General features: G+C 39.0%; 1 protein-coding gene across 3 annotated transcripts; it reads left to right on the top strand.

Annotated features, from left to right (window-relative positions):
- The first annotated feature begins 2,669 nt into the window (after positions 1–2,669).
- Positions 2,670–27,916, top strand: LOC149151479 (DEAD-box ATP-dependent RNA helicase 45-like). Of its 3 annotated transcripts, none has more exons than XR_016262265.1 (3): positions 2,670–2,897; positions 3,097–6,710; positions 27,786–27,916. XR_016262265.1 is itself a non-coding variant. In XM_089438199.1 (2 exons), the coding sequence occupies exon 2, from the start codon at positions 3,142–3,144 to the stop codon at positions 6,646–6,648; it is 3,507 nt and encodes a 1,168-aa protein (XP_089294325.1). In that variant the 5' UTR covers positions 2,670–2,897; positions 3,097–3,141; the 3' UTR covers positions 6,649–6,819. The 3 variants fall into 3 exon arrangements, 1 of the variants encoding a protein (XP_089294325.1); XR_016262264.1 differs by lacking the exon at positions 27,786–27,916 and adding an exon at positions 25,571–26,431; XM_089438199.1 differs by lacking the exon at positions 27,786–27,916 and having other exon boundaries at positions 3,097–6,819.

Here is a 27,916-nt window from a genome sequence, read left to right as displayed (position 1 = left end):
CTGTAAAAATTTACAAATCCAAAATTCAATTCATTTTCATCCCAAAACTTTAAAAATTTATTAATAATTACTGGTGAAATAAAAATAACAAAATATATATAATTCTTTATCACAACGAGAGTGCCCCTCAAAAGTAGAGGAAACAATATTATGTTAAATGCAATGTCATGATTATGTTTAAAAAAATAAAAATGCATGTAATATTAAAATGTTGGAGACAAATAAATATAAAACTCAAAACAAAAGTCAATTTTAAAAATATATCTATCATAAAAATTCTCCCGTCAAATTTAGAGCTGGGTTTCATAATCCGCTTGTCGCTTTAAAAAGGGTCAAATATATTTGCACTAGCGTAAGGTGCAAGGTTTCTCAAGAAATCAAAAGTTTTGATTGGGTGAAAATCGCCGGCCTGGATTCAGTGACGGCGAGATTGAAAGTTCATTGATAGGACATTATTTAAGATAATTTTTATTTTTATTTTTATTTTTTGTTTCGTTGGGAGTGGTATTGTTACGAGCGAGATATTATTTGATATTTGGAATTCATATATTTTAAATGTAAAACTCTGCAATTTTTGTCTTTTATGGTTATAAGTTAAAATATTATTTTTAATTTTTGATGTCTGGAATTTATATAGTCTTTTATGGTTATAAATTAAAATATTATTTTTAATTTTTGATGTCTGGAATTTATATATTTTAAAGGTAAAACTCTGTAATTTTTGTCTTTTATGGTTATAAGTTAAAATATTATTTTTAACGTAAAATTTATATATTTTGAATGTAAAATTGAGTTATGAGATGATTAATTTTTGATTCGAATTTAAGTCATCAAAATTATTAGTGGATTTTATTTGGTCCGCCACACTAGCATTTTACATTATTAGATTTTTGCTCATAAAATTTCCAACCAATAACTTTTATATCATAAAATGCTTTAACAAAATACAGTGTCATCATGGTTTGAGGTGGTAAAATTGTAAGATTTTAAGTCATTACATCACACCTACATCACACCAATGCTTTACATAATTAGATTTTCCCTTACAAAATTTAAACCAATAACTAAATATATATCTTTAAAGCTAGAAAAAATTGTAGATTTTTGATTTAAAAATAGATGAAAAAGTTACAATATTTGTTCAATGTTTGTTGGTGTAATTATGTTTTTTTGTTAAGCTTGGTAGGATTCTCCAATTTTCATGTTTACATGTCCATTATTTTATTCAGGGGTAATTTTTTTTTTTGTTAAGCTTAGCAAGACTCTCCAAATTTCATGTTTACATGTCCAAGTTTGTTCATGTGTAATTATGTTTTTTTTGTTAAGCTTAGCAGGCTCTCCAATTTTCATGTTTACATGTCCATTATTCACCTCGCTACCGGGGAGGGTAGCACAAATTTGTTCAGGGGTAATTATGTTTTTTCTGTTAAGCTTATGAGGACTCTCCAATTTTCATGTCTATTTTTTTTGGTTCAGGTGTAATTATGTTTTTTTTGTTAAGCTTCCCAGAACTCTCCAATTTTCATGTTTACATGCCCATTCCATTAATGGCTCTTTTTTTTTGTTCAGGTATAATTATGTTTTTTTGTTAAGCTTGACAGGACTCTCAATTTTCATGTTTACATGCCCATTACATGTCCATTATTCTGGTCAGATGTCCATTATTCTATTCAGGTGTAATTATGTTTTTTTGTTAAGCTTAGCAACACTCTCCAAATTTCATGTTTACATGTCCAAGTTTGTTCAGGTGTAATTATGTTTTTTTTGTTAAGCTTAACAGGCTCTCCAAATTTCATGTTTACATGTCCAAGTTTGTTTAGGTGTAATTATGTTTTTTTTGTTAAGCTTAGCAGTGTCTCCAAATTTCATGTTTACATGTCCAAGTTTGTTCAGGTGTAATTATGTTTTTTTTGTTAAGCTTAGCAGGCTCTCCAAATTTCATGTTTACATGTCCAAGTTTGTTGAGGTGTAATTATGTTTTTTTGTTAAGTTGAGCAGACTCTCCAATGCTCTCCAAATTTCATGTTTACATGTCCAAGTTTGTTTAGGTGTAATTATGTTTTTTTTGTTAAGCTTAGCAAGCTCTCCAATTTTCATGTTTACATGTCCATTATTCACCCCACTACCATGTTTACATGTCCAAGTTTGTTCAAGTGTAATTATGTTTTTTTTGTTAAGCTTAGCAGCCTCTCCTTTTCATGTTTACATGTCTATTATTCACCCCAAGTTTGTTATGGTGTAATTATGTTTTTTTTGTTAAGCTTAGCAGGCTTTCCAATTTTCATATTTACATGTCCATTATTCACCCCCGCTACCGGGGAGGATAGCACAAATTTGTTCAGGGGTAATTATGTTTTTTTGTTAAGCTTATCAAGACTCTCTAATTTTCATGTCTATTATTCACCCCGTGGGAGGGTAGCACAAGATTCGAACCCAATTATTCACCTCGCTATTGGGAGGATAGCACAAGATTCGAACCCAAAATCCCCGGTTCCATTTCCACGCCAATCACCATTCTATTTCCACGACCATCACCACTTGAACTACCTGATCAGACAGGGATAATTATAAAATAAAATAACACTGAAATAAAATAAATTATAAAATAAAGATAACGCTCAAATAAAATAAATAAAACGATAAAAAATAAGTCAAAACCTAATCGAGTATTTCGTATATTCTTGCCCTGAAATCTAACTTAGGTTGGAGTGCGCGAGAATACCCATCAGACAACTTGTGCAGCTGTGGGAAGTACTCGTCGACTCGCTACAACTGCGTTGCGTTTGGAAAACCTGGTTTGCTTGAAAACGCTTATCGATCCTACTGGTAGAAGATTCGTTTACGGTGGAGCTTTCTGGGTTGAAAAATCGCGAGCGCTGCTTCCATCGCTGATAATTGTGAGAGCTCTGAAAGCCTTCCCATTCTGTTATGATCCATTAACCTATCATTGTTATGGGCCGTGGTCATGTTTTCATACTTCAAACAAGATATTGCCTTCTGTGATTGCTAATTGAAATTTTATCTATATTTTAAAATATAAATATCCGCAGGATTTTCATTTGAATTTATGCATGATTTAAATGTGGAATATTGCAGATTTTGTCTCCGTGAAGGAATGTATTAATCGGAGGGATTTTGAAAATGGAGGATGGAAAACAGAGATCCAAGAAGGAAGATGCGGAGAGGAAGGAGGGTTATAAGAAAAGTGATCGAGAACGGGCTACCGAGAGGCACAGAGACAAAGACAGAGAAAAAGATGCTGAAAAACCGAAAGACAGGGAGATTGAGAAAAAGGACCGGGATAATCGGAGACTGGACAAAGATAGAAGTTTAGATAAATACAGGGATTCAAGAGATTCGAGGCACAGAGATTCAAGAGAAAAGGAAAAGGAATCTAGGAGTAGGCACAGGGATGATAGGGAGAAGATTAAAGATCGGGAGGAGGATAGCAGGGAAAAATTAAGGGAAAAGATTAAGGATCGAGACAGGGATGATCCATCTAAGAGTGAGCGGAAGAGACGTGATTCTGAGAGGGTCAGGGATTCAGATTCAGAGGAAGATTGGGACCGGAAGCGGAGGAAAAGAGAAGACTCTGTTCGGGAAAGGGACAGGAATAGAGTCGACAGAATTAGAGATGATGAAGATGCAGGCGGCAGTGCTCGGGTTCGAGACCGAGAAAGGGAAAGGAATAGACACAGGCACAAGGATGATGAAGATGGAGGTACAGCTCGGAATAGAGATAGAGAAAGGGAAAGAAGTAGAGGTGATAGGCACAGAGATGAGGAAGATGAGGGCAAAGTCAGGAAGAATGTCGATGGAAAGCGGAGGAAGAATGAAGACGTCGACGAGGAGGTTAACCATAAAGGAAAGAAGGATGTTGCTGAAGAAGACATGGAGGAAGAGCAGAGAAAACTCGATGAAGAAATAGAAAAGAGGCGGCGGAGAGTTCAGGAATGGCAAGAGCTGAAGCGAAATAAGGAAGAGAGCGAGAAGGAGAAGAGAGGGGAGGATAAGGGTGAATCGGAAGCTAAAGCTGGGAAGAAATGGACCCTGGAAGGTGAGGAATCTGATGATGATGATGATGTAATACCAGATGCTAATGCGAATGAAGATGTCCATGGGTCTGAAAATGGATATGCTTTAATATCTGATTCGGAGGATAAAAATGTGCAGGATGGAAAGGCCATGAAGATTGATAAGTCTGATGCCAATGTTGAAGATGAAGTTGATCCTCTGGATGCATTTATGAATACGTTGGTTCTACCCGACATGAAAAATTTGAAGGGCACAGCAGAAAAGTCCTTGCCTAGTAAGGGAAATGGGAATGAGACTGAAGGCTTAGGCTTCCAAGCAAAAAGGACCATGAAGAACAAGGTGGGGAGAATTATTGCAGGCGAGGATTCCGATATCGATAACGAAGAAGGTGGAGACTATGATGAAGATAAAACAGATGATGAAAATGATGACGAGTTCATGAAGAGAGTGAAAAAAACTAAAGTTGAGAAACTATCCATCGTGGACCACTCCAAGGTTCAGTATGCTCCATTTAGGAAAGACTTCTATCGGGAAGTAAGAGAAAATTCTTTGATGACACTGGAGGAAGTGGCACTTTACAGGAAGCAGCTTGAGTTGAAGATTCGTGGAAAAGATATACCGAAACCTGTCAAGACATGGAACCAGACTGGATTGACTCGTAATGTCCTTGAAGTCATAAAAAAATTAGGATTTGAGAAACCTATGTCTATTCAAGCCCAGGCCCTTCCTGTTATCATGAGCGGGAGAGATTGTATCGGTGTAGCGAAAACAGGTTCAGGTAAGACTCTTGCATTTGTTTTGCCTATGCTAAGGCATATCAAAGATCAGCCTCCTCTTGATACAGGTGATGGACCAATTGGTCTCATTATGGCTCCCACAAGAGAGCTTGTTCAACAGATTCACGCTGATATCAAGAAAATTGCCAAGGTGTTAGGATTAAATTGTGTGCCTGTCTATGGAGGTTCTGGAGTAGCGCAACAAATTAGTGATTTGAAGAGAGGTACAGAAATTGTGGTATGCACACCTGGTAGAATGATCGATATCTTATGTACAAGTGCTGGTAAGATAACGAATCTTCGTAGAGTCACTTACCTTGTCATGGATGAAGCTGATAGGATGTTCGATATGGGCTTTGAGCCTCAAATTACTAGAATAGTTCAAAATACTAGACCAGACAGACAAACTGTGCTCTTCTCTGCTACATTCCCTAGGCAGGTAGAGATTCTTGCTCGCAAGGTATTGACTAGGCCAGTGGAGATTCAAGTTGGTGGACGCAGTGTTGTAAACAAGGATATAGCACAGTCTGTAGAGATTCGCCCTGAAGGCGAGAGGTTCTTGAGGCTCTTGGAGATCCTCGGTGAGTGGTATGAAAAGGGCAAAATTTTAGTCTTTGTACATTCACAGGAGAAGTGTGATAGTCTGTTCAGGGAATTGCTTAAACATGGCTATCCATGTCTTTCCCTTCACGGGGCCAAGGACCAGACAGATAGGGAGTCTACAATTTCCGACTTTAAAAAAAATGTCTGTAATTTGTTAATTGCAACTAGTGTTGCAGCAAGGGGTTTAGATGTGAAGGAGCTTGAGCTCGTCGTAAACTTTGATGCACCGAACCACTACGAAGATTATGTACACAGGGTGGGGCGCACTGGAAGAGCAGGTCGCAAGGGTGTTGCGATCACCTTCATCTCTGAGGAGGAAAGATATGCTCCTGACCTTGTAAAGGCATTGGAATTATCTGAACAACCTATACCTGAGGATCTGAAAAAGCTTGCTGATGGGTTTATGGCTAAAGTGAGTGAAGGGACTGAGCATGCTCACGGCACTGGCTATGGTGGCAGTGGCTTCAAGTTCAACGAAGAAGAAGAGGAGGCTAGGAGAGCTGCAAAGAAAGCTCAAGGAAGAGAGTATGGGTTTGAAGAATATGACAAGTCTGACTCAGAAGATGAAGATGAAGGAGTACGAAAATCAGGAGGTGACATTGCACAAGCTGCAGGACTTGGTCCAGCTGCTGCTATGGCTGCAGCAACGAGAGCTACCATGACTTCAGCGCCATTATTACTTCCCAACTCTGGAGCACTCTCAACTGCAGGAATAACAACTGGGGCTCTCCCTGGAGAAACTTGGGTAGGAGGGGGACCAAATGTTGTGGGCCATCCAGGGACAATGGGGACACCGGCAATGTCTGTATCTGGTCTTCCGGGTGCCTATCCTATTCCGAGTGATGCAGCTGCAAGAGTGGCAGCTTTAGCTGCTGCTATGAATCTACAGCATAATTTAGCAAAGATACAGAAAGACGCCATGCCTGAACACTATGAAGCTGAATTGGAAATCAATGATTTCCCACAAAATGCAAGGTGGAAGGTTACTCACAAGGAGACCTTGGGACCTATTTCAGAATGGACAGGAGCTGCAGTTACCACGAGAGGTCAGTTTTATCCTCCTGGGAAAATTCCTGGACCAGGGGAACGCAAACTTTATTTATTCATTGAAGGCCCAACTGAATCATCAGTCAAGAAGGCTAAAGCTGAGGTGAAACGAGTCTTGGAAGATTATACATCGCAGTCCCTTTCTTTACCAGGTTCAGGTCAACCTGGGAGGTATTCTGTGCTATAAGTTTTTGAAGGGAATGTTCTTTCCACGACCAAGCTCGTTGCTATTGTCAGTGGTTAGATAAGGTATTTTTTTTTTGTATCAGTTGATAATGTCATTAATGAGTGTGAATTTAAATTTCAATAAGAAAACTTTTCACAGAGGCAAGGTTACCGCTAGATTTTTAATTGTGTATATACTATATACTAGGACTCCAACTATATTTGCAATTCCATCATAATTATTGTGTTTGTTCGTCATTAGAATATTCAATAAATCTTATGGTTGCACTCTTTTGCTAGGAAAAATAAGTTGTATTATTAATAGAAATATCAGACTAAGGTGATGAGTTTACATAGATTGCTGATTGGAGGGCCCGTGAACTTGTCTCTGATTTTGGAACTACAAGCCACAGCCAGGATCCAATCCAGTCAACTGTTATTGCTGGGAGTTAACAAACTGATTTCTTGTTCTGGAAATATTCAGACTTAGGCTTGAGAAAGATGCTGCCCTTTGCTTTTGACATCAAACCTCGTCTTGTAAAGACAAGGTCAGCGTTCACTGAGATTCCTGACTGACATTCTTTGGAGTTTGATTTGAAGGCATACTCATAGGCCTACGATCAAGCAATCTCCATTACCAAGAAGGGGCAGCCCAGTGTTGCACGAAACACCCCCCCACGGTTCGGAAATCCAGAATCGTGGATCAGAACTGGAAATCACTGTTCTGAATTTTGGAGCTGTGCCGGCCTGATCCGCGGTGGATCGGGCACGGATCCAATGCCTGACGGGCGGTTCCGCGTGGCTGACCCAAAAAAAGTTAGGGAAATGATAGATGAGGTTAAAACTCGTTTCCCCACTCTTGTATTTTTGGAGAGCTTGGAGAAGAGAGGAGAAGAGAGGAGAAGAGAAGAGAGGGTTGATGAGAGCTTGGAGGAGTGAAGCTAGGAGTAGTGAAGGAGGAGCTTGGAGGAGTGAAGCTAGGAACAGTGAAGGAGGAGCTTGGAGGAGTAAAGAAGGGCTTCCATCTACAAGAGCTAAAGAGGTAAGTGCAAACCCCAAACTCCCTCATTTTTCTATCATTGTTGTTTGTATTTTTTTCCTCCCTCTATTACTGTTTCCCATTCTTTTTTTTGCTCATTTCATTGCAGGTTGTCCATCTATATTCATTTTCCAAAATTGTGTTCTTTTGGTTTCTATGTATCATTTCACTTTTGGTTTTAATGATGGCAAAGGGGAGTAGGAATAAAAGTGAAGAAGAACAAGAGGATGAGTGACCCAATGTATGATGAGGAGGAAGGGTTTGAAGAGGAAGGGGATGAAGAAAACACTAAAATGCTAGAGGGGAAAGCTGCATTGACACCCTTGTGGAATTATGTGACCAAACTTGAAGGGGGAAAAGGTGGTGGAAGCTACATGTTTTTGTGCCCTCATGGCTGTCATGGAGGAAAACCATACTGTGGTTCATATACTCATGTGAGGAGGCGTCTTTGTGGGGTGTTGGAAAGTAATGACAAAAAGGGTGCCATGGGAATAGCAATTTGCCCAAAGGTTTCAGCGGAATAAAGAAGAAAATACATCCAAATAGAGGAGGCTACACAACAAAAAAACAAGAAACTCATTTTGAATCAAGTGCAACCTCTAGATTTGGTAGTTCATCTCCTCATTGTACTTCTGCAACCTCTGGAAGTAGAAGAACAATAGGGAATTTCTTGAATGTCGTTGGGAGGGAAGATGTGGATGGAAAGATAGTTTGTTTTTTTTGTGCTTGAGGTGTACCATTCAATATGCTTCGCTATCCTTATTGGAATGATATGGTTAAGGCCATCAATGAAGCCCCAAAAGGATACAAGAGCCCCAACTATGAGAGTGCTAGAACAATGTTATTAGAAAGAGAAAAAACAAAGGTTCAAGGAGGATTGGCACGTTTTACAAATGAGTGGGTGGATTGTGGAGTATCCATTGGATCGGATGGGTGGACAAATGTTAGAAACCAACATTTGATAAATGTTTTTGATATTTCTACTAGTGGTGCAATGTTTATTACATGCCATGATTCCTCCTCCATTAGTGCAACTTCCTAAAACATTGCAGATCTCCTATTGCAATCAATTAAAGATGATGGTCCTAATAATGTGGTTCAAGTGATCATTGATAATGCAACAAGTTGTAAGGCAACATGAAAAATTATTGAACGTACTCACATCTTTTGGTCCGGGTGCTCGGTGCACACATTGAACCTTTTGATGCATGTTATTGTAAAGCATAAAGAATGTGGATGGATTAATGAACTTTACAAGAGAAGGAAGCAACTCTTTAAATTTATTACAGGGCATACAAGGGTAAACTACTTTTATGGCACTTGCTTCAACTTGCAAAAACAAGATTTGCAAGTTATTACCTCACTTTTAGTTGGCTAGTGAAGGTGAGACAGGCTTTAACTAATATGGCGACCTCTGAATCATGGGAGGAAATTAACACTGATAGAGATGGTGCTAATGTAGCCAAGGACACTATTCTTGGCAATTAATTTTGGTCACATATTAAATATGTTTTTTGCAATTCACCAAACCAATTTATTACATGATCAAGTTTGTAGATTTAGGTCGGCCAATAATTGGTGAGGTGTATGAGCAAATGGATAGCACGTTGGGGCGGATTAAAGACATTGTTGAGCTTAGACATATCACCTTATACAATTATATTTATGCAGAGGTGAAAAACAATGGGATATGCTAAACGTTCCATTGCATGCCTTAGTATATGTTCTGACACCTAAATACTATCATCCATCATGGATTTCAACCAGTGTTGCACACATCGCGATCGGGATTTAATCGGCGCCGGGAAAAAAGCGGAAAAAATCGTTAAAATCGGGAAAAAATCGGAAAAAAGCGGGAAAAAATCGTTTGGCACAAAAATATTCATTTTTTTTCAATTTTTTTCAATCTTTTTAATATCTAAACCATCTACAACATAAAATAAATACATTGACACATAAAGATGATAAAAAAACTAATATATAAGATGTTTAATATCATTTCTAGCGCTAAAATCACACATAACATTGAATCATGTCCTGAATAGTAAGTCCCGAGTCCCAAGTCCAACTCAGCCTCAAAATATCAACAAAAAATATGATAATGTATCTCATCATGTCATAATGTCATATACAATAAAATGAAAGTCTAATCCTATTGATTTCCTCTGCCCCTCTTGCGAGAAAATGGCACAACTTTCTCTTTCCCTCTAGATGTAGAAGCTGGTGCCTGTGGTGGTGGAAATGGCAGTGGAGTCTGACGTGCTCTAGAAGCTGAAGAACTAGTAGTAGCAGCTACAGGAGGCTGAGGTGGACGGAGACCACGTCCTCTACTGGTGGTAGTGGTAGCCCGGGTAGCCCGGGTAGGCGGTGTCACCTCCTCCTCCTGGACAAATTGGCGATCTTGGCTTGGATTCCTCCTAAAATCGCTTCGATTCGCTCCCACAACCGACGGCAACCCTCTCCCTCTCTTCTTCTCCTTCTCCTCCGCGGCGGACTGCTGAATGAATTAAAAAAAAATCGTTTTTTCCATATAAAACCCCGCTGCCGCGCGCCCTCGCGATTTTAAGTGAAAAAATCGCGATTTTATCGAAAAAATCGCGATTTTTTCGATAAAAATCGCTATAAAAAAAAGGGGGCGATTTTTTCGATAAAAATCGCGCTTTGAATCGGCGAAATTAAAAAATCGCGATTTTACGATTTAATCGCGATTTTATCGCGATGTGTGCAACACTGATTTCAACACCAACACCTGGGGGGGGGGGAGCAGGAGAAAACCACACGTAGATCCAAAGGTTCTATCTAGTTATATGAAAGCATTGGATAAATTAGTCCTTGATGAGGAGGAGGCTGCCATGATGTGGAAACATTTGAGCAATTATACGCTTAGCACTGGTCCATTTGGGACATGCATGCAATCAGAGATTGAGAGAATTTTTCTTCTCTTGAGTGGTGGAACATGCATGGAGGTGCTACTCCACTTCTACAAACTTTGGCATTATGGGTGCTATCACAGGTGGTAAACACTTCTTCTGCAGAGAGGTGTTGGAGCTCTTATTCTTTCATCCATAGTGTTAAAAGGAATAGGTTAAGTTTAGACTGGGCAAAGAGCTTGGTTTATGTTCACTACAACTTGCGATTGTTGTCCCATTATTGTGATGATGCAAAGACTAATAAAGACCTTAAGGTTTGGGACATAAATCTAGAGGAGCCCAATTTGGAGGATGGAGTGTTGCGATTAGAGCAATTGGAGGATTCTCTTACCTAGGATGATGATGATCGAGTTGAGATGCCACCCCCATCTGGTCCCTTGGTTCTCAGGTTCCATGCTTCAACACCAACAACAGGGGCTTCATCTTCATCTTCATCATCTTCATCTTCATCAGTTCCACTGCTAGTGCCATAGCTTCCAGAGCAACATCTTCTTCATTACCACCACGTGGAGGCTCATGTCCTGTTCGTGGTGGAAGGAGGATAGATTAGTAGATATACTCACACTTTACTACTTTTGTCATAGATTAGACTTGTAGTCTTGTTGTGAATTTGAACTTTTTTGTCTTACTCTTCCTAGTTCAGTGTGTACTTGAGTCTTGGTGGTGGCCAAGTGGCCTATTTTTTAAACATTATTATTTGAATTTTGGGCATGACTCATGTTGACAGTTGCTCACTTGCTAGATAAGTTACTTGAATGTTTGATAATTTTATCTTCTAAATGTTTTATGTTTTATGAATCATGATATGCTTAAAAATTTGATATATGTTTGTAATTGCTAGAATCTAGATGGTTGATGCTTGAATAGTCAATCATTGATGTACAATGGAATCATGGATGCCATATCTATCTTGATTTATGTAAAAATATACATGTTTTCATGTCTTCTACAACTAATTTGGTATTTGGGATGTTTTTTTTGAATATATATATATATATAGTAGACGCTTTCGAGACGCTTCACTTCCTAGATTTTTGGGAAATGACGCTTCCGCGTACCCACTTCGTGCAACGTTAGGGCAGCCAATAAAGAGCTCTGATTGAAGTTGTCCACACCTAACCCAGTAAACTGAATCAATGTAATTAATAACAACATAGAGGCAGTCAATGCTGGACTTTATGCTGATCTACAATTATCTATGAATGCCAAAAGACATAAAATCTATGCAAATTTTACCTGGAAAGTCATTTAGAAATGCATTCATGTCTTCCGCAATGTACTTATTTTGAATGCTGCTTCAAATAAATGACATGATAAAACTCAATAGCAGGATAATGGAAGAATGTTAAACAGTTAACAAGTTTGTTGAGCAGGATCTGGGGTTCTGGTCTTTAAGTTCATCTAGCCAAACTTACAGAATATATGGAATCCAAATTCTTATTGAAATTTTCATAGTGGTAGAGACCTAGAAGTCGTAGAAATGGTTTCTGTTCTGTTGATGGAGGGAGTTGTAAGGATGGTTTCTTCAAAGACTATGAATGGAATAATTACCTGTTATCTTCGTCTTAGTCATCTTTAAATGAGAAGTCTGGGATGTTGTTGTGGTTCATATCACTTAGAGGCCATGCAAAGGACAGTTTGCCTTAAATGGGTCCTCTAGCTCATCGATTGGGTCTGCTCTTGAACAGAACATCTGTGTACGGTGAGTTTCAGTTTCTGCAAAAGTGCTAATGATATAGGTTTAGTGACCTTTGGTAACCACTACCAGAGATCCTTGGTGTTTTTCTCACATGGTCTAATTCACATTATGTAAAATATCATTTCTATTTATTTGGATGTTGGAACCCGTATGCCTCATGATTTTCTTTTATCTATGCATTATTCAAGTAGCCAGTAGGGTTGTGTGTATGTCCATATACACTAGCATAGACCTGTCTAGATCCGGGTCTGATATGCATATTGAAGTTGCATATCTCGTGTTTCATTGTTTGTTACCTGGGCCATCTGTGTAAACTGTAGACTTGAGATATGCATCCTTGAGCACATATCAGGTCTCTATTTAGATGGGTCTGTGCTACAGTCCATATACAATGCAATCCCATTACACAAGAGTTGATGAATCAACTGCACCCCAGTTGGGCTATAGAATGTTCATCCTCTGGGTTTGGATTCGGAATCAGATGAGATGTGATTGGTTCGAAAAATGTGCTGAAAATCCAATTCGGAAAAATTCGAAAATATGCATTTCATTAATAAATAACAAGAAAAACAAACCAATGGTATTGAAAATATCTTGAAGAAAATCATAATGAGCAGATCTAGGATTCTTTTACTCTTTTGAATATATTCCCATGGCCCTTCTGGTTGCACAAGTAACTAGTGCACGAAGTTCCTTCTCCATATGTCTTTGTGCTCATGATAATGCTAAGTTACCGGAAACTCCTGAAGAATTTCCCAGAAACGCGGATCCCCGTTTCCGATACATAAGCGGATACGATTCTTGTCCGAAACACTGTAAAAACGTTTTTGTGCCGTTTCAAAAAATCGGAAACTTTAGATTTGGAATTGGATACGTTTCCAAGGGATTTAAATTTTTTTGGATCCGTTTCCGGTAAAACGGATCCACGAAAATTGTGATCAAAATCCACCCTTAAAATGTTAAAAAGCTTGAAAATTTGCATAGCCATAAATAAATAATAAAAATGAAGAAATCAGATTTGCAAATAAACTCACTATAAACAGAGTCTCATAAAATCTTTTCTAAATCTTTAGAAACAACAACACTCCATATATTTATCAAAAATTCTTACTAAGAAAAAGATAGATGTTCAAAAATGCAAATAAAGGGGTTTGATGAATGTCTTCGTAAAGAGATTTATTTGAGCGATTAATTTTCATTTTGGTTAAGGTTTTGTTAATTGTCATTGATTTTGCTTTTGATTTCATAAATCCCTCCAATATAACAAATCTTCTCTAGCCAATCTTGTGCCTACATATAGTCACAAGACCAAGCTAACATTGAGAAGATTGAAATGTTCAGATAGGTCTTGATGGAATATCCCAATGATCCCATGGGCCTTTTAATTGTCATGCAAGGAAGATAGATATCATCTGCCATGCATGACACGTTCTTTGAAGGAGTTGGCACAAAGGCTGTTGCATTTCTGATTACATTATTAATGATGATGATAATATGTTGAATGTTATAATAATCACTAATGATGATGACAATTTTTATGCTGAATTGATGATGATGATTTGTTTATGTTGAATTCATGACGATGACTATGCATTTTTAGATATAGATTCTAGATTCTAAAAGATGAATGGTAATATGAAATATATATATATATATATATATATATATATATGCATGCCGTTTCCTTGCCGTATCGTATCCTCATATTTTGAAAATTTGTCGTATCCGTTTCAAACCCCGTATCCGTATCCGTTCCTGTATCCGTTTCAGTGCAACTTAGTGATAATGTGGCATAACTCTTGCAAAATAGTTTTCTTCTTAACATCCATGATGTTGTTCAGTTGATACTGTCCCAGACTCCCAAGATTTACATTCTCTATAGAATTTCTACTGTTCACAATTTTTAGCAATTCATACAAAGCTTATCTGTGAGCTATTGCATTCACTCAACGCCAAGATAATTGACTTCCACATTCCTTGGGATGACTGGTGCATGTGCTCCTCAAGGCATGCATCCCCCCACTTCCTCTTAATCTTGTCGACATAATGTCCAGTTTGTTGCAGATAACAGACATCCACTCCTCTGTGTTGATTGGTCTTCAATAGTGGAGTTGACACCCTCCATTTTTCCCATCACCTTCTCTGAACTACTGAGCTCTTCTCCAATAATTTCCTCGAACTCTTTAACAACCCGTCCTTTATATCTCAAACATTCTTCTGCCATGTCCACAAGAGCATCCATAACCATCCATTGCATTCTAATCACAGCATTCTATGTCACCTTTCTCTTGTATTGGCACAGTCCCTTGGATTAAAAACTGAGCGACTTTCCTACCTCCCTGGCTCAGCCTGCGCGACGCTCCATCTCACCTTGTGATCTCCACTCTACTTTTTGTTTTAGGGTGAGCAGCAATATCACCTTTTGGATTTTTTACCGCTCAATCTAGCAAGGGCCCTAGGAGGGGTTCCTAAGGGGTAGCTACTAGACCAAATGGCAACAACAGGACAAGAAACCACTATCACCTCAGTTGATGTCCCTTTTTCTTTACAAATTTTCATCGATAGGAGAGGTCATGGTATGGAGGAAATCACTTGAATGATATGATCAATGGGAAGGTATAACGTGATTTCCTAGGCCCATTCAAAGGAGAGGCTCAATTAATGGTTCAAATACTTAAAGAAAAGATGAAAGGATCCCCAAGAAAGACCTATTAAGGATGACCTTAGGCTTAGGAATATTAAAAAATGATGAATGGTAAAGGTCAAAACTTCCAAAATCCCTCTCTTGTGATTGATGTATTTATACCAGGGTTCAAATTGAGGCAAGGATGGCTCATTCAATGGAAAGATTCAATTAAAGTGTGAGCTTTGGGAGAAGTTAGGGTGACTTTCCACGAAAAACCCCTTGAGAGAAATATTATAATAGACGAAAGGTTGAAGCTTGAGAGATATACAGTGTTAAAGGTTCATCCAATGATCACCTATAGTCAAGAGAAAATGTTTTGAATGATGAATTACAAAGTGAAAACCTTCAAGAAATCCCCAAGTCAAAGCAACTTCAAGGGTTCCCTCTTGGTGTGATAGCTAGGGCATCAATTTATTTGAGATTCCATCGTCAGTGTTTGTTCAAAATTGGAGGATGCATAGAGGAGACATAAATGAAGAAACTTGTCCGGATAGAATCCTAAATTCCTTCTCCCTAAAATTTCGCACCAAGCCCTAGAAAATCTCCTTATCCTTAGGGACAAAGAAAAGAGGAAGAAAAGAGGTGAAAGAATGATAGTTGTTAAGTTAATGTGATCACCAAGGATCTAGGACTAGTGCTTCGCTATTGGGAAGATTGGAGTCAAAATGATTAAGATTTAGGAATTTCGCTTTTTATGGAGGCCTAAAGAAGCAGTGACGCTCTTTGTGAATGCAACTTTGATGGAATTTCAAGGTAAAAGGTGTACAACCTACCCCTAGGAAAATTCGTTCTTCTTGCTAAGATGAATAACATATGCAACGAGCCAAGATTACAAGTGTTTCATAAATCCACATTAATTTTTAGGGCACAAGTAAAATCATGACATAGCATTCCATACAATAGACATGAAACATTATGAAATTCGCATGAAAAGAGCACTTAAATGACAAAAAGAGTATATCCAGCCATAAATTTGCCAAATCAAAGCTCCGAGAGAGATAGCGAAAATATTCCATACATCAAAAAGCATTTAATCATCCAAATCATTCCACAAGTTGCAGTTCCAAAATCTTTAGAAAGATATGTCCCAAATCTAGGTGATGATGAGAGGTGAAATGATCCTCTCTTATATTTATACACTCCTCTAAGGAGTTTGAATGGCTAAATTAGGCCTAATGATGTCCCCAACAATAAAATAATGAGCAAATAACAACACTTTGGTGACAAGCCCACCAAGTAGCTCCATAATAAGAAAAATTAGCTTCTCAAGAGGGTCGAAGTGATAGACAAGTAGCTAGGAGGCCCGTTGGAAGTCCAAATGAAGTCCAACATGTGCCAAGATTAATACAATGGCTCCAAAAATAGTGATGAAGGGGGTGGCCCCTTAATCTCCAAGCAAATGACTTGTGGCGCCCCCAAGTGGCTGTGGGGGCACAAAAGCATCCTCATGGGTCTCCAACTGAATCGAACAAGCATGTATCCCATTTGCAAAGGGCTAGAGCAATGATGCAAGCCCTCCTTTGTCTCCCATGGTGAGACAAACCCCATCTGGGCCCTGGATCAACTGGCAAGTGTGTGGTGCAAGAGTGTAGTCGGCTGGGCAAGGTGGCCCAGGTTCGTCATCTTCATCAAATAAGAGGGACATGAGCGAGCAATGAATGGAGCTGAAGGACCCATGGCATGGCTATCTGCTCTCTGCTATAGTGGAGGCCCATGGATCTCAATGCACACCCTATAAATGCCAGTATGACCCTCTGGAGGGCTTGGACCTCGTGTAGGGAGGCCAAACCCCAAGATGAAGACCCACTTGCAATCTTGTATAAAATCCAATGCGTCTCCTCACCTTCAAGTACAACAAATCATTAGTGCAATTGAGCAAATAAGCTTACAAATCATGGAACCAAGTGGGCACTTCATAGTGGCATGCCCTTCCATAATGGGCTTTAGTGTGTATAGGTGTCTCCAAATTCAAGAACGAAGTTAATCAAGGACCCTATTAGGTGGTTTCAACCTCTAAGGGAGTGACAGGTCCATGGTACATCCATCATATGGCAAGTGTCATATGATATAATGATGGAACGAAGTGGCACATCAGGGGAAGACTCCAAGCCACATGCTATGGTACAAGGGTAGCTATGATGAGGGAAGACCACACTTGGGTGTATAGATCAATGTTTTAAAACTCCAACTCGGACTCGGACTCGGCCGAGGGTCGACTCCGACTCTGACTCCGACTTCGACTCGGTATCGACTCGGCTGGCTCGATTTCAATGACTCGGTCGTTGTAAAAAATACATTAAATATTTATTTTTTATAAAAACACATAATTTTAAAGATTTTCATTCATGTTTCCAAACACACAACATTAGAATATAGATAGAAGTAGGCTCATGAATATATCCATTATATTAAGATGGCACCCAATGCACTGTCCAATACATACACGATGATGATATAGAGATCAAAACAAAAACACAACCAAGGAGGCTAGAAATGGCCTCTACAACAAAAGTCTGTGACCAGTACTACTGGCTACTGCTAGAGTTGCCAACATCATCTGGCTCAGTGTTACTTGGGAGCAAAAGCGAAAGCGGGGAGTGGGAGCGACATTTTCGGAAGCTCCCGGTTTGAGAGCGAATCCCGGAGGAGTTCGACAACCAATGTCACTAACATCAAGGTACATAGAGGGATTGGTGCTCTTGATTAAATACGAGTTCCATACCCTAATACATGACAAAATTCAATGGAAACATTGCAATCACCCAATCCTGAAATCCTGAAAAACTGATAAGTCTGCTGGATTTTGAATGAAATCTAAAATTCTACTTTCTCCATATGAAATCCAATGAGGCCGAAACCACTCTCAAACATCCTGAGTCATTTCATGGTAATGTTAAAAATTTAAGTAAAAGGATGAAAATGAAGATTAAGGAGAATGTCACTTTTTAACATTACCATGAATAGCATAGCCTTAGTAGGGCAATATGATCAAATACTAGGGTTTGGGAGAGGGGAATGGACCCCAAAGACCAGCAAACTAATTCATAAACCCCTTTGGAGTCCCCCACACTTAGGAAAAAAAAGGCATGTTTTTATGGTTCACTGGCCACTGTCAGCTATCCGTCTGAGTAGTTACGGATCCGACCGAGTTATGACTGACTCGGCCGAGTCATGCTATAACTCGGCCGGGTCAGTCATAACTCGGCCGAGTCATGCTATAACTCGGCCGGGTCAGTCATAACTCGGCCGACCAAATCGAATTTTCTGCCAGGTTGAAATTTTTTTCTGGCTCAGACCAACTTGGCCGAGTCGGTTCTGAGCCGACTGGATCTTAAAACAATGGTATAGATGTAGGAGGGAACGATCGTGGTACATGAGTTATCTTGACCTTTGTTTTTCTACCCTTGTTCATATGCCTTTTGCCGCCTTATTGACTTTCTTTTATAACTGCTTGGGGCTCCAGGGGATGAGAGCATGATGTGAATGATATAGCAGTGGATACCCCCTCAAGGTTGGGCAGTTCATCGCCCACCAGGGGGTGGGATAATCATGGGTTCCTTAATGATGTGGGGGCTCACATAAGGGGGCCTTAGGAACCAGGGTAATGGCCATAATAATAGGGGTAGAGCTCATGTTTGGCTTTTGCCCACATGCCAAATTTTTATGCCCCGAGCATCTTTTGCATTTTATGGTACATTTCTTGTCAAGAGTGGCGAAATTAAGCTTTTTACATTCTTTTTCGCTGCATCAGCTTCTGGGGCATCGTTTAAGGCCCGACCCAAAGTGTGGACAGGGGGAGGGGGAGGCAAACTCCTTGTGGACCCAGATGGGAAATATATGGAAAGGGGTTATAATGAGCGGAGGGAAGTGATGTATGTGGTGTCAGGAAGTGGGACCATGCAGCCAAAAATGAGATTTCCATGTTGTGCCACTCCTAAAGCTAGTAGCCAATAAAGGAGATCCCACGGGACTAGGATACAAAGTTAACCACCAAGTTGGACAAGAGTATAAACTAGCCCCATCCTTTCCGCCGAATCCCCCCACTAATCCATTCCTAGAAGTGTCCATGACAAGTAAGAAAAAATACCCAACTACATAATGAAAGCCATACCTTCGGGGTTGGAAAACCCACTTTCAAACATACGATCATGACAGATGGGCGAGGGTGCATAATGGTTGGCTTAGGTGGCGGAGATGATGGTACATTGAACTATCTGGTGGCTGCAAGGGGTTGTTGGTTGAAGACAATGTAGGAGAAAAAATTCTCCTATGAGTCTCACCCACAAGTGGTGGGTAGCATCTGGCTCCAACTGGGACATGATCTCTCAGTAGAGTGCACAAACGTACTTGAATGAGGAGGTCATGAGAACACCAATCTCTTGGCACTACAATCTTGTTACATGCACATCAAAGACTAAGCACACAGGGCAACATGTTTTCGCAACATCTTATGATCCCATGCTTATGTTAGGCCATAAAAATCAACAAGAAATAAAATTTATTCTAGATGCAATTTTAATCTAAATGCTCCTAATCTAGCATGATAAAAGAATATGATGTTAGTTCTAATGCAAAAACATGCGATGCATCCTACTTTAATATGCATATTACATCATACAAATACTAAGTGTAATGATAGACCCAATGAAACCAACATATCATCCAGTCAATATGAGAATGACTGCCCCTCTGCTTACTCATGTAATTGATCCAAAGGCAAGGGTAGGAATGGCTATATGGAAGGTCACAAGGGCGGGAGGTGGGAAATTAGAATGACCACACATGGAGTATCACGGAGGAAGAGGAAACAAAGGGATGTAACCTATTCCACATGATCCTTTCTTCCAACCAAAAGATAGAGATATCAACAATCAAACTCATAAACCTCCGATGGATGGCAATCTCAGGCATATCATCCCCATCATGGTCCTTATCATTCATAGCGCGCTTTATCGCCATCCTAGGGTCATGATTGGGAGACTCATGACACGGGGAGACACAACAAGCAGGTTGCTCATGATGATCATATATAGGCAAGAGAAAGGATTCTTTATTACAAGAAGGGTTGAGGAAAGGGTCCACATGCAACTCAACTAAACCTCAGGATTGTGAAGAGAGACAAGGGTCTTATTGATATTCTCATCATCGTTGTCATAGATAGGGAGCTTGTCAAAACGATTCCCATGAACCTCCCATTTCTCTTCTTCAATATGTAAGTAATCACTAATATCAATGTTTGGAGGGGTTAAGGGGTCACCTTCTCCAAGGTCTTCAAAGAGTGGATTATTAGAAATAGTATCCTTGGGAAAAGGTAGTGTTAAACTCAACTTCACTTTCCATAAACTCATCCTCCCTATCACATGTGTTCTGAAAATTATCTTCATCACCTTTTTCGTCATGTGGACCTAGGGAGGACCCTCCTTCCTGCTCATCATCTAGATTCCCAAGGTCATCATGATGCTTGATGAAGGCTTCCTCTTGAATGTTTAGTGAAGGGCATACTTGAAAATGTCTAAGAAAACCATCAAAGAATTCCTCAATAGACGAGATGCTCCTAGGTTAGTGATTATGCAACAATGAATTCTTTCTACATGCTCAATTGCAGAGAGTGGATCACCATCAAACATGACCACCCCACATACCATCCTACTTGTGACATGATTAACGTGCCTAGGGATGCTAGTGATGTCCAAAGCGGGAAAATCATCAAAGAAAGACATCCCATTGAGATATACATGCAAATTATGTAGGAGTCACAGGGTGAATTTAGAGATGCTTAGAGAAATGCTTGCTCCACTCTACAAGCATTGACCCTAAAGTTCAATGAAGAACTAGGGCTTCGTTCTTCCAATGGAGTCACCAAGAATGATATATCAATGATGTCATAAGGGTAACAAGACACACGTCTCGTATCCCCGACAACGATGCCAAAATGTTACCGCTCAATCTAGCAAGGGCCCTAGGAGGGGTTCCTAAGGGACAGCTACTAGACCAAATGGCAACAACGGGACAAGGACCCACTGTCACCTCAGTTGATGTCCCCTGCTCCTTACATACTTTCATCGATGGGAGGAGTCCCGATATGGAGGAAATCACTTGAATGATAGGATCAATGGCAAGGTATAAGACGATTTTCGAGGCCCATTCAAAGGAGAGACTCAATTAATGGTTCAAATACCTAAAGAAAAGCTGAAAGGCTCCCCAAGAAAGACCTATGAAGGATGACCTCAGGCTTAGGAATATTAAAAAATGATGAATGCTTAAGGTCAAAACTTCCAAAATCTCTTACCTGTGATTGATGTGTTTATACTAGGGTTCAAATTGAGGCAAGGATGGCCCATTCAATGGAGAGATTCAATTAAAGTGTGAGCTATGGGAGAAGCTAGGGCGACTTTCCACGAAAACCCCTTGAGATAAATACTATGAGAGACCAAGGGTTGAGAGATATACCGTGATAAAGGCTCATCCAATGATCACCCATAGTCAAGAGAAAAGGTTTTGAATGATGAACTATAAAGTGCAAACCTTCAAGGAATCCCCAAGTCAAAGCAGCTTCAAGGGTTCCCTCTTGGTGTGAAAGCTAGGGCATCAAAGCCATGAAATTTTTGACCTCAAAAAGTGCTGTTTGATGCTTCAAACTGGTTCTGAAGTTTTCATACCCCAAAGCACTAAATTGGGACCTGCTCCTAAAATTAGCTCTGCAAGCCAGTTCCTCTTATGCTTTTTTCCACCAAAAAAGTGCTAATATGATAGATGACAAATTATATAATAACCCATTTTGGATTTTTATGGAAAAGTAATGGAAAAATACCAAATACATTCGACACAGTGATTTTACCTTGGAGAACCCTATGGGAAGCTCCAGCGACAAACATCAGGCTTTGCTTGGCTTCTTTAATGAATTATTAGAAATGCAGTTTACAAACTATTCTTACAACCTTCACTCTTGTGCCAATGCCTCAAAGACTACAGGGAAATACTTCCTTTGTACTGCTGTTTAGTGCTTAATACCTGCTACAAAGGTCTCTTAGCAATATTTCCTTCTATGCAATGGACTCCAAGCTGCCACATCTGCAAATGCTTCCTTTGTTCCATTGTTCTAAGCTTTACACCATTCTTCCAAAACCCATCTGGCATTTGTGGACATGGTTACTTGGGAGCGGGAGTGACATTTTCAGAAGCTCCCAGTTTGGGAGTGAATCCTAGAGCGTTTATATATATATATATATATATATTTTTTTTTTTATTTTTTATTTTTATTTTGATGCATATATGTAAACAAAAACATGTAGAATGATGAATTAGATATAAAAAACATTAAAAAACATAGATTGAACCATATAACAACAATCATCTAGAAGTTATCATCTTCATCAACCACGTCCACAAGTTAGTAACATAGTAACATACAACATATTGAGTCTCATGATTCAACAATCTTAAAGTTTCAAGCTTTCAAAATTCAATTTATAACATTTATCATCATTGATCACCAAAGTTGTACTTGTAAGCTAAGTAAGTGTAACCATTACAACAAATAATATCTAACATGAAATGAAATGCTATAAAATGAAATGAAATGAAACAGATTTCAACTTTCATGAAGCATCATATTCATAATTCATTACTAATGAGTTATAATTGCCAACCTCAAACTTCAAACTTAAATTGTCATATATTTTTTAAAAAATAATCATAATAAATATGAAAGAGTCAATAGTTATAAAAACTACTAGAAACTAGAAAAGACTAGTAAATCTATTATTTATTGCTTATGCTTGGGCCTCTTGCCACCACGAGAAATGTCTAATTTTTTAGTCTTGTTGGAAAATCAGGGTCTTTGTCATTAATATCACCCTCTAAACATTAATATCCAGAGGCATTTTTGTCGTTACCTCTGGATCTGTATAGGGACCTTTGTCATTAATATCACCCTCTAAGCATTAACATAAGATAGAAAAAGCATAGCATGTCAAGTCAAGATTTTGTTTGAGTGACGCGTACATTTTTAGGAGGGTCATGATAGAGGAGTTCGAAAACCAATGTCACTAATGTCAAGGTACATAGAGGGATTGGTGCTCTTGATTAAATACAAGTTCCATACCCTAATACATGACAAAATTCAATGTAAACATTGCAATCCCCCAATCTTGAAATCCTGAAAAATTGATAAGTCTGCTGGATTTTGAATGAAATCTAAAATTCTACTTTTTCCATTTGAAATCCAATGAGGTCGGAACCACTCTCAAACATCCCGACTCATTTCATGGTAATGTTAAAAATTTAAGTAAAAGTTCATCCTTTTATTTTAAGAATTTAACATTACCATGAATTTCATATCAATAGTAGGGCCATAGGCTTGATCATTAGGCTGCCCCACTCAAAACTTATTTGTTTCTTAAAAAAAAAATTGCATTTGGAATATTACTGCATTTTTTTTGGCAAAAAAGACTAAACTCTCCCGAAAACGCTCGCGAAAAGGCTGGGAGAATCTTTTTTAGGGAGCGCGCTCCCAAGGCGCTCTAGAGCCGCTCCCACTTGGAGCGCGAATTGGGAGAGGGAGCGAGAGAGGTGGGGGGGGGGCTTTCCCGCAACCCTGTTTGTGGACTGCTGTGTTCTGAAATTCTTCTCCTTTTGAGACTTTTGAACCAAGCCAAAAATTATGTTGCCTTCTATTCTTCTTGGGAACGGGGAATCTCAACTTTAGTAATGACTCTTGACTATGGAATAGTGTCGTCCTGTCTGTGCATAGAAGTCCCCTTCCTTTCTTTGTCTGGAAGGTCAATTCCCTCATCTTTATGCTATGGGATGGGAGATTCCCAGACCAACCTTCATTGCTCAATGAACTCAGTATGTTCTCTATGTGGTGAGTTCTCATTTCTTTCTTTCTCAAAAACTCCAAGAGGCTGATTCGAGTTTATTATACTGCCAAAACCATGGCAGGCCAATCCATCTTCCCTACAAGTGAATTTGATTTCTAGTTTCAACTGGGAATGCGCTCATGTTTGTTAAAACGCCTGGGATCACTTGTCTTGCTGTTCATAAAATGCCGCAGGGGCCAAATAAATTATCTCTGCCATTATGCATGGATGCTAAATGTTTTTGCTTCAGTCTCCTCCATGACCAATTTGCTGCTAGTGGTGGTCTCCTCTTTCCTCTCCTCTATGTTATATCTTTGCAGATTATGGGTGCTTGACTTGACCAGTGGGCACTACCTTTCCCTAATACAGAATCATTGAGCCATAAAGCCAATCTCCAATGCCAACCCAACTGAAGCAATCCATCAAACTCTTTAGTGTTCATTGTCTGGTATATTTATTTTCTTCTGGAAGGCTAAACAACCCAATAATTGGTTACAGAAGTTCAATAGCCTGTAACTGCCTGTAACCAGGCGGCGTTGACATGGACATTGTGCATTCCAATAGTCAAGGGGTCTTGTCCATGAGCAGTTTCATGCATGTAGTTAATAAGCCACACATTCTCCACGTGTTTGAACTTCCTGGATGGTTGAGTTCTGATTGCAGGTCCTGGTGGAATAATGAAAACCAACATTGGTGAGTTGAACATCATGCCACTGAATTTGAGTCTGCTTATTGTCGGTCAGAAGGGTGATTTTATGCTGTGTGTGGGATGAACTGACACCTTTTCCATGCACTTTTGTCGACTCCTTTCTCATGAAGTCCCCCTGTCCATTACTTAATTGCTTTCTGATCTTTGTAAGTGCAGTCAACTCTCAACTTGTGGTCAATTGCCCACATAGAATCCCGGTTGAGACGCGGTGGTTGACTTACCTTTAACCTGTCTTCTCCCTGTTGGAACTCTACTAACTGTCTATGATCTCATGGGTTTGATGCATCAGGATTGACCTTGGTTGGAAGAGTCTTCACTCAGCCAAGATGTTTTGATTTTGTCTATGACCCATTTTCGATCACCTAAATATATATTTTATGATTGTAATGCTAAGAAACTTGGTCAAAGATGATCGCTTCCCTCTAATTTTGTATTTCTATAAATGAATAAAATACAATATAGAGTGTATAGTTCAGTAATATCCTCTTATGCCTGCATACTTGCTCTTCTCTCAACTCGTGGTCAATTGTCCACATAGAATTGTGGTTGAGACGCGGTGGTTGACTTCCCTTCCACCTGTCTTCTCCCTGTTGGAACTCTACTAACTGTCTATGATCTCATGGGTTTGATGCATAAGGATTGACCTTGGTTGGAAGGGTCTTCACTCAGCCAAGATGTTTTGATTTTGTCTATGACCCATTTTCGATCACCTAAATATATATTTTATGATTGTAATGCTAAGAAACTTGGTCAAAGATGATGACCGTTTCCCTCTAATTTTGTATTTCTATAAATGAATAAAATACAATATAGAGTGTATAGTTCAGTAATATCCTCTTATGCCTGCATACTTGCTCTTTTGTATGTGAGAATTTTCACATTGCTGTTCATCTATGGTCATATTGCACCTGACTTGATTTTTGCTTAAATTATACAATGGTTGTTAACCAATTTACCATGTAGAGTCTAGACACCACTCTCAGATCCCTTAGTTGTTGTCTTTTTTCTGAGCTGGTGCAGGCACAACCTCAACTATCAGAGGAAGATCGTCCCACACTTTGCAAATCACTGAAGTCTAAACTGTTAAAAACTGTCTGAAGAAGCCTGCGTTAATGCTGTTCAGATCAAACCATGCTTATGCAGCAACTGCAAACACAGAGATGCATGTGATTCAGTTCTGAAAGCTGTCGGTTTGAGGGGAGTGATGACATTGATTTGCCATCTTTTTCTTGATGAAACTTAAATCATTTCATTCCATTTTTTGCCAGATGATATTAGATGCAGATTTACTGAGGACGATGATGGATTGGCAGGAGTATTTATTCTGAAAAGAGATGTAGCTTTCTGTCAAGTTGCTTATCTGAAGACAGTCCATGAAGCTAGGAGTTTCAGAATGAAAAATTTAGAGGGATAACTGGTTGCAATGAAACAAAAAGATAGAACCTTGACGGAAACAAAAAGCAATCGGGCAAAACCTTCAAGGGTAAATCAGAGATCTGCATAGCATTTAAAAACCAGTGGTTACTGGGATGCATCAGAAGGCTTGGAAATGCATTTCATGTTATAGTACAAACTGGCTTTTTCAAAGGAAAAATCATGGAGATTTTACTAAGAAATTATTAAAAGCTTTATGGCAAGTTGGTTTCCTAAATGCAAAAAGTGATCAGAATAATAAAGCACAATACACAAATCCACTTTTATGGACTGAATCTTCAGTTGCTGAGGCTGATCAATACAAAGGATACCCTCAAAGCAACTGTTTTTACTGTCAGAATTATTCACTTTCTTGAAATTCATTTGTAGAAAAAGAACAGAAAGGGGTGGTTTTCTGATTCACATTTTATAAATCTTCATGAGAAGGGTTGGTTATACCTTACCTGAGTGAACATAGTGAACGGTTGGGATGTCTAGCAAAGTTCTTCCTAAACTTCCAGAAAACAAGTGGCTAGAGGGTGGTGATTTGTCTACCAATTAAATGAGCAAAAGTTTACACTATGTCATTCTTTTTTGTTTCGCTGGAGAATGAAGCAATTTGGTTTTAATATAGTACAACTGCAAATTCCGAAGGGAAGATGCCTTTCAATATGTATGTTAGCAAACTTTGGTGTTTACATTGCAAAGTTTAAATTACCATAAGTTGGGGGAATTACTATTGGCTACAATAGTCTTTGAATACCTTTAGATAACAACATTGAACTGGTCTCTGCAAATAGCATTTTTTTTGATGCCGCTGTGCTAAAAATTAATTGTTAACCACACGTTTCTGGATTTCTTGATTAGTAATGGTAGTGTTTAAATTCCTCAAATACCACCTTTGGGCATAAAGCTGTTCATAATAGCAAGCACAAAATTTTCTCCTTAATTATGTCTATTATTATGTGTAAATGTAGCTGGCTATTTTACCTTCCATTATAAGAATGGACTAATATGGTAGTTTCCATAGAGTATCACTGTTCGTTAAATTTTGAAAATTTGCCAGATTTAATTCAATATTTAGGATTGAAGTATATTTTTTTAATTTTTATAACGCGCCCTTTCCAAAGCATAAATCTTACATGGCACAGTAACCACTCCAATGTACTGAATCTATTTTATCAAGAAATAAGCCGACATGAAGAGAATGGAAAGTGTTCTGAGATATTGATATTGAATATCCCAGTTTGGCCTTTTGGTTAAGGATCCATATCCAGTGTAAGAGCTTTTGATCATGGTTGAAAAAATTGCCAAGTCTTCTGAGTACGTCTGAGTTAAACTCTGCCTGGCCCTACTATTGAGCCAATGCGATTTGGTCTTGAGTCTGACCCTATTGGTGTGTCAATCTTGTGTGCCACTAGCAGATACACAAGTATTTGCAGTTCAGAACCCAACCTGTAAGTTTCAGCTTATTCACTTCCCCATGACTCGTGAGTGGGTGGAAAAATTTATTGGTGTCAACAACTATAAATGCCAAAAAGTAAATGATAACCCTCATTTTAAACAACTTTTGCTGTCGTTCCTGTGTTATTGTGGAGTATTTGCAAGGTCCAAGTTGAACTCTTACACTATGGCCTCGCTGAGTTGTTTTAGAGTATAAAGCATATTCAATTGAACCAGTAGCATGTTGTTCTAAATCTTCATTTCACCCTTTGGTTGGGCAATATTCTAAACATAGCAGGGTTTTGTGGACTATTATGCCTGATGAATCACGGGGCCTGAACTGGATGAAAATCTGACGGTGTCCATTGTTCCCAAGTAGTTGGAGAAAGTGCCTTCCGTTAGATTTGCATCGACTCTAGGCCCAATGTCTCTGTTTGAGTCCTTGCAGGTTGGATGGCATGATTCAGGTGATTTTGAATGGATAAGGTCTCTTCCACTTGGAACTTGCCA

This window comes from Pinus tabuliformis, chromosome 9, assembly GCF_031772625.1.
Source record: "Pinus tabuliformis cultivar Carrire ecotype Pingquan chromosome 9, CPIR1, whole genome shotgun sequence".
NCBI classification, from domain to species: Eukaryota; Viridiplantae; Streptophyta; class Pinopsida; order Pinales; family Pinaceae; genus Pinus; species Pinus tabuliformis.
Note: the sequence above shows the minus strand (reverse complement) of the source record. Positions and strands in the feature narration are given on the sequence as shown.